The sequence below is a fragment of the Vombatus ursinus genome, unplaced genomic scaffold, assembly GCF_900497805.2.
Source record: "Vombatus ursinus unplaced genomic scaffold, bare-nosed wombat genome assembly UNPS02014181.1, whole genome shotgun sequence".
NCBI classification, from domain to species: Eukaryota; Metazoa; Chordata; class Mammalia; order Diprotodontia; family Vombatidae; genus Vombatus; species Vombatus ursinus.
Genome location: NW_020953959.1, coordinates 276,034 through 283,754, shown reverse-complemented (window position 1 = coordinate 283,754; position 7,721 = coordinate 276,034). Strand labels below are relative to the sequence as shown.

Sequence of the window (7,721 nt, the reverse complement as noted above, 5' to 3'; positions counted from 1 at the left end):
CCTCTCTCTCTCTGTCTCTCCCTTTTCTTCCTCTCTCTCTCTGCCTCTGTCTCTTCTTTTTCTCTCTTCCTCTCTCTGTCTCTCCCTTTCCTTCCTCCTTCTCTGTCTCTTCTTTTCTCTCTTCCTCCTTCTCGTTCTGTTTCTCTGTCCCTCCCTCTCCCCCCACCCCAGCACTGCTCCCTCCTGTCACTCTCTCTCCAATGTCCTCATCCCCAGCCCATCTCACCGTGGCCTCCAGGTCTTCCGTCTTGTTCCGAAGATGGTCCAAGTTTTCTCCTCGAGCCAGAATCCGCTCCACATTTTGGGTCATGATGTTCTTTACCCCCTCTACCTCACTCTGGAGGCTCCTCACCCGATCGCTTCCACCTCCACCGCTGGCTTCCTCCTGGTAAACAACACAAGGAGTTAAGGGGGCCAAGTAGAAAAGTCTCTGAAGCCTCAGAAGATAGAACCACCCTACCCAGAAGGGGTCAGCTTCCCCAGATCCTGTAGGGGGTCAGTGGTGAGGGATCGGGGGTACATCAGGGTCACCTTTCCCCTTTCTCATCTGCCTCTTCCCTTCATTAGCTACAGCTAAGGCTCTGAAGAGCAGTTTCAGATCAAGGACAACTCCTCCATGAAATAGAAAACGCCACAAATACTGATTAGCTACGTGATTGTAGGCAAGGCTCCTAATTCGTCAGAGTCCAGGTTTTCCCTTCTGTAAAATGGGGATAAAAATACACACACACACACCACTTCTCTCATAGATTTTGATTAAAATCATTTCAAAGATCGTGTGCCTGCTACATGCAAGGTACAGTGCTAGGTTAAAAAAAAAAAAAAGATTAGAAAAATGAGCTGCTTCCTACCCTCAAAGGAAGAGGAGGAGAGAACCAGTATCCAGGTCAGTAAATACAAAGCACATAAACATAGTAAATAAATAAAAAATGGTACAAAGTCATTTCCAAAGGGAGATGGTGCTGATAACTGGGGAGATCTCATTGAGAAGCCTCAGGGAGAAGGTAGCACTGGACCTGGTGAGCACATCTCCCACCTTATCTCAGAAATCTCCCACAGGAAAAGTCCTGCCTCCATTAGATTGGCAGCTCCTTGAGGGCAGGGGTTGTCTTTTGCTTCTTTTTGTAAACCTTAGTGCTTAGCAAGGTGCAACCAATTAATCAACATTTATTGAGCTCATCTTCCTGAGTTCAAATCCAGCCTCAGATACGGCTAGCTGTGTGACCCTGGGCAAGTCACTTAACCCTGTTTGTCTCAGTTTCCTCATCTGTAAAATGAACTGGAGAAGGAAATGGCAAACCACTCCAGTATCTCTGCCAAGAAAACCCCAAATGGGGTCAAGGAGAGACAGACATGACTGACAAAGACTGAACAACAAAAGAGTAGGCTGGGTGATTGCCTCTCTCCGTTCGGCTGGACCGTGCGGCTCCTTAGAAGCGGGTCCAGCAGCTCTAAGTTACCACCTTCCCCCACTCCTCGGCCCCCTTCCATTTTCAGCCGTTGAGCCACAAACTTCTGCTTTTTCTACCCCCACCCCGCATTGGTCCAGGACACGGGGATGGGGGCTCGGGGCCACTGAGGAGGTTGGTAATGACAGTTAATAAAACTGTGGGGGTCTTGGGAGACAGAGGGGGCAGGTCTTCTTGAAGTATAGCCTGTGGCTTCATGATACCCCTGGTGGTATGCAACAAGCCCTGGCATGGCAGTCATGGGCCTTGGGTTCAAATTCCATCCCTGATTCTACCGGCTTTCTCACAACCTCCCAATGAGACAGGTGCTATTATGATGCTCATTTTTACAGAGGAGGAAACTGAGGCTGATAGTTAAGTGACTTACTCAGGGTCACACACAGCTATTAAGTGTCTGAGGTCACTTTGAACTCAGATATTCCCAGGCCTGTACTCTATCCACTCTGTCTATCCACTCTAGCTGCCCCTGCTTCAGACACTAATCCTGGGCAATTTGGTCAGCCTCCGTTTTTCTACATCTGTAAAGTGAGGATAAGAGTAAACAGAGCGCTGGCCCTGGCGCCAGCAGGACCTGAATTCAAAGCCGGCCTCAGACACTTACTAGCTGTGTGTGACCCTTGGCAAGTCGCTTCACCCGTTTGCCTCAGTTTCCTCATCTGTAAAATGAGCTGGAGAAGGAAATGGCAAACCACTCCAGTATCTCTGCCAAGAAAATCCCAAATAGGGTCATGGAGAGTTGGACACAACTGAAATGACTCAGAAACAAAGTGGGAATAACAAGGATAGCTACCTCACAGGGTGGGGGTGAAAATCAAATGGAACAATGTATATAAAGTGCTTTCCAAATAGCAAAGTGTTATATAGTATTATTATTATTAGTTAAGTGTCCTGCCTCCTCCCCTTTCAGGCGGTTAGAAGGGCTAAAACTAAGTAGATAAAGCTAAGGGAAAATTGTTTGAGGCTCCGAGTTAAGGGACCGCCCCAAGGTCACAAGGCTAGTAGAACAATAACTTGGTGGCTGGAGTAGCTGGAGGCTTGGAGAGATTACGTGACAATGCTTTAAATTGAGCCTTAAAGGGGCCCTCTCCTCCCCAGAAGAGGCAACCAACCATTCCTGGTCCTCCACCTTTCTCCCCCCACCCCCAAAGCCTGGGTAAGTAGGGTTTGAAATCATGACATCACACACCGAGCACAAGTTCCACATTTGAGGAAGCCTAGGGACACTACTTCCATCTCAACCCACTCAGGCTGCTCTCAAGCTGCTTCTGCCCCAAGCCTCAAAACCACAAGGTTCTTGCATTCATATCAAAACTGAAGGAAGAAGGGGGATGAAGTCCACCTCCAGCCCTTAGCAGCTGCATTTCTGCCCAGCCGACCCAGCCAGTCAGGGAATGGTTGCAGCTGGGGCCCTTGGGCTTGGAGGCACGGCCTAGCTTTGGTGCCTCTCTGGGAAAGTGGGCAGCCGGGCCAGGCTCTTCTGCTCCCTGGATTGGGGAGTCCTCCTCCTACAACTCCACCCCCACAGGAACTCGGCCAAACATTCCAGGAAGAATTCCCAGCCTTTGGGGGCCAGCAAGGAGGTCAGGGAAGTGAAGGCCGGCAGTGGGGAGGGTGGGAGTGATCTGAGAAGGGACCAGCCAGCCCCCAACTGGGACGGCCCGGAGTATTTGTCAGAGGACGGGGGCCCCTGGGGGCCTTCCCCGCCTCTTCTCTGCCCTAAACCCTCCAGATGATGGATCGCCCCTCTCCTCCCCCTCCCTGCTGCTCCTGACCCACCTCCCAGCCCCTCTTCCACTCCAGGCCGCCCTCACTCACCATCTCTGCCTCCCGTCCAGCTGGGGCTCGTCAACAGCTGGGACAATAGCTGCAAGGGAACTGGCTCGGGTACTTTTCTCCCGGGGTGCTCTCAGCCTACTTCCTGCTTATTCCAACTTTCAGCCCGCCCCAAAGGCTGAGCTCCGCAGCGCGCGTCGGTGGGTCTATACTACCCTTCCCAGACTGGGCGGCTCTCCGAGGCACACCTGGATCCACAGGTTACTTTGAGGAGGAGGAGGAGGAGGGGCAGGCTGCCTCGGGGCCTCCCTCAGCCTTTCCTCCAGCAGGGCTGGAGCTTACTTAAAGAAATAGGGCTCCCTGGCCAGGTCCAAGGCTCCCCAGAACCTCCTAAGAACCTGGGGGGAGCAAATCGAGAAACGGCTACCTTTGCAGGGGAGACGACTCCTGCCCCCCAGGCCTTCTAGGCTGCCCCTTACCCCGCTCCAGCTTCCACTACCGGGAAAAGAGCACACACAGGTCATTTTTCATGGAAACATTTACAAGTTAGAGCCGGAAGGGACGTTAATGGCCATATGGGCCAACTTTCTAAGGCCCAGATAAGTACTAGGCTCAGAACCCACCATCTTCTCTCCCTTTCTACCCTATAATCAAAACCATGATTTTTGTTTTAGCAGATTAATATGTGAATGTGGTAGGCTGGCAGCAGTCCCAGGAGGCCTTGAAAGACCTGGGCTTAAATGAAGCCTCTGACACCCTGGCCAAATCACTTAATCCTTCGGAACTCCAGGTTCGAAGGCAGGAGTTCCCCAGAAGTTGAATGGGAAAATCCTTACAGTTTTATTTTCATTAGCCTTTAACTAAAATTAATGTTTCCTTCAAATACTTAAAAACATTCTTCTGATAAGAGTTTCACCAACATGCAAAGAGGACACAAAAAAGTGAGGCTTTAAATGAAAAATAAGTTGCTCATCTGCACCCATGGCAGGAATTTGCACATCAGAAGTACTGTACTCTGATGAAATAGTATAAATTCAACATTTGTTAAGCACCTACTACATGCCTAACGGCCAGGGATGGGCAACCTGAGGCCTTGAGGTCACATGTGGCCCTCTAGGTCCTCAGGTGCAGCTCTTTAACTGACTCCAAACCTCACAGAACAAATTTGAGAACATATTTTGGGCCTCGGGGCTGCAGGTTCCCCATCCCTGGAACCACTTATTAAGCACCTGCTGTGTGCTAAGCGTTGGAGATAAAAAAACAAAAGGAAAACAGAGCCTGGGCTATAGAAGTTTGTATTCTAAAGGGGTAACACGGATATATGTATATAGGTTTAGTTAGAGAGGAGAAATAAGCTTTATAAGGTAGATTTGGGTGGGACAGGAGTAGTGTAGGGAGGATGTCATGGGAAGATGCATTTTGAAGGAAGGCAGGATTCCAAGAGTCAGGATGTATCACATATTTAGAGCAGGAAGGACTCTTGGAGGTCACGGAATCCAATTCTCAAATTCAAGGTCGCCCAGACAGTGGCAAAAAAAAAAAATCAAAATCCAAAAAAAAAAAAAAAAAATCAAATCCAAAATCAGAAATTGACTAGGTTGTTTGTCCAAGAAATGTTGCTATACCTTACTCTGCTTGAGGGTCTTAAAAAAATTAAGGCATCTCTATTTTTAGTGCAGGGTAGCTGGAAAAAATAAAAACCTTGGATTAGGGAGTTCAGAGATCTGGGCTGAACATTCACCTCAGCATTCACTTCTATGCCTCAGTTTCCTCATGTGGCAAAACAGTTTGAGGTTGAAACTAGATTGTTAGTACCATAGTGCTCAAAGACCACCTAGTCTAACCCCCTCGTTTTGAGATGAGGAAACTGAAATAAGCTCTAAGACAACTTTTAGTTCTAAAATTATGATTTCTGTTTCTGCAATCTGAAGCTGGGATTTTGTGTTTGCTGGGAGCTGAGAGTAAGGAACATGGGCTGAACGGTTAGGGACACCTCCAGTGGAGGGAGGCTGCCCTGTGAGGGAGGACAGCTTCAGATCCAAAGGACTGGAGAGCAAGAATGAGGCTGGGCGGCTGCCCACACAGCGAGCCTGATGGAGCTGGAAATGGGACAGGTGGAGGAGGGCAGCTTCCTGCCAGACACACCGAGCTCTCTTTCTCTCTGTCTCTGTCTCCCACTCTTTTTCTCTCTGTCTCTTAGCTTAGAGCAGTAGCACCCTAAAAGGAAGATGACAGTAATTCTGTACCTCACTCCAGGATTACACTAGGTGACAAGAAATCCTGTCAGAAACACCTTCAGAGAGTCCCCAGTGCCCGGGAAGATAGGGGCCCCAAGGGAAGGATTTTTTTTCCCCCAACCCTGGTTCCCTGAAGGGACCAGGGAAAAGGCGATCGCTAGCCTTCCTAGACTTTATCTTGGTGGGAGAACAATAGCAAAAAGTCATGAAAGGCAAAGCATCCTGTCCTATCTCAGAAGAGAGAAAAAGTTCCGGGATGATTTCTGCAGCTGAGGAAAAAACACATTCCAGCCTGATGCTAGGGTTAATTAGCTTTTTTTCCCTTTTTGTTGTTGGGACACCCAGACGGGAGAAGGTAATGACTGAATGTGCTAACCTACCTTTAGTTAGAATGAAGGTGGCCACCCCACACCGTAGGACTTTTGACAGCTTAGTTTAAAGGTGTCAGGGTGGGGGTGGGGTATAACAGGAAATGGCGGCTCTACCCAGCCAGAGAGCCAGCAAGCTAGAGGAGGGGAATACCAGAGCAGGCATGTGAGTTACAACATGTGAGCAGAGGCCAAAGACTGGCATGTATCCCAGTCAAGAGAACATTTGGCCTGGTCCCAAAACTCCCTGCATCCAGGCCCTGTCCCGCCAATATTATGACCCTCATCTTCCTTCAGACAGGCACTGTGCAAATGTGATTATGGTCCTGGAAATAAAAACATAGGCCCCTCAGAGGTTAAAGTGTAAGGCAGATGATAATGACATTGACCCAAATCATAAGAGACACATGCTAATTAAATGTTCAGAGACCTCAGCACAGTAACAGGGCAGAGAGCAGTAAAAGGGAGTCAATATTTTCATTGCTTAGTAGGGATTATTAACCTGTGTCCCAGGTTTAAAAACTTGGTTTAAACTTGGTTTAAAAAAATATTTTGACAACTGTATTTAAAATAATTGGTTTCATTATAATCCTATTTTGAAAAACTGATGCATTTAAAAACATTACCCTGAGAAAGAGCCCATAGGCTTGGCTAGATTGATTGCTAAGATGGCCAAGACACTCTTAGAGTCTAAGAACTCTCGGAATTTGTGCATTTCAAACATGAAAATCTGAAGCCCACTTCTCCATGGTCAAGGAAGTTACCTCCCTCTGAAAGAAAGATCACTTTAGGACATTTGGGAAGGGAGATAAAGACTCCCAGTGGGTTTGGAGGTGAAAGTAAAGTCAATGAGAAAAGGCAGTATATAGTATGACAATTCACAGAAGCAGCCAGGAGGATCCTGGGGTAAATGGTAAGTTTGGTTCCCAGGAACACAAAGGATACAGGTCTAGATACAAGATAGGCTTAGGAAATAGAATCTGACCAAACTTTGCCCCTCTTTTCTTCCCTATTCCCTCTTTTCCCACATCTTTTCAAATTTCCACATTGATCATGGCTGAAAATGTATTTTTCTACCACTCTCCATTAGGAGTCAGGAGGTAGGTAGCAAGCTTCATCACTCATTCTCAGCCGGTTGTTGTATAGATCAGAGATCTAAAGTTTTTCAAAGTTGTTTATCTTAACAGCGTTTTCATTATTCTGTAAACTGTCCCACTGGTAGGATCTGATCTAGAGATATCCCTCTGACCTGATCTTCCATGGATCCCAAGGCCTTCTAATGGCCCAGATTAATCAAGGGCTTTGGCAAAGGAGCCCCAGATCAATCCCCAGAAGGGATCCAAACCTCACCCTAGCTCCCAAAGTAGCCATCCTCCTTGCTCTTTTGAGATGACACAGAGATGGCCTAGAGCAAGGGTGGGGAACCTGAGGCCTTGAGGCCACACAGGTCCCCTAGGTCCTCAAGTGCCGCCCTTTGACTGAATCCAAACTTCACAGAACAAATCCCTTTATTATTTATTTCCTCACCCCTGGCCTAGAGTCTAGGCCCTGGACCCTCCCAGGATGGATGGGGTGATCGTTTGCTTTAGTAGCTTTCACCCTCGAAATCAATTCTGCTCTTTTTCATGACTGGCTTATTCACAGGCTAATAGGATCGTAGATTTAGAGCTGGAAAGAGCTGGAAAAACCTGAGAGCTCTTCTCTTCCTCCCTTTTATTTTACAGAGAAGGAAACTGAGGCATCAGGCTGCATTCCTGACTCTCTGAACCATGCCACAGGAACCTCTTCACTGGGGAAGTTCCCTCTGCCCCTGGACTTCTCACACTGGAAGTACTTTCTGCCCACAGCTTCTCTCTCATGGCCTCCTTCCATTT

General features: G+C 48.0%; 1 protein-coding gene across 2 annotated transcripts in view; it reads right to left on the bottom strand.

Moving 5' to 3' along the window:
• The window catches only part of VAMP8 (vesicle associated membrane protein 8), a 5,082-nt gene extending 1,592 nt beyond the window's left edge, over positions 1–3,490 (bottom strand). Inside the window, exons 1-2 of one of the 2 annotated variants that reach the window (XM_027860468.1) lie at positions 3,285–3,490; positions 227–385 (exon numbers count right to left, since the gene is read on the bottom strand). In XM_027860468.1, coding sequence (XP_027716269.1) covers positions 227–385; positions 3,285–3,287 — 162 coding nt within the window. In that variant the 5' untranslated portion in view covers positions 3,288–3,490. The remainder of the gene's footprint in view (positions 1–226; positions 386–3,284) is intronic. The other variant, XM_027860467.1, reaches the window with a different exon arrangement.
• Between the last annotated feature and the right edge of the window lie 4,231 nt (positions 3,491–7,721).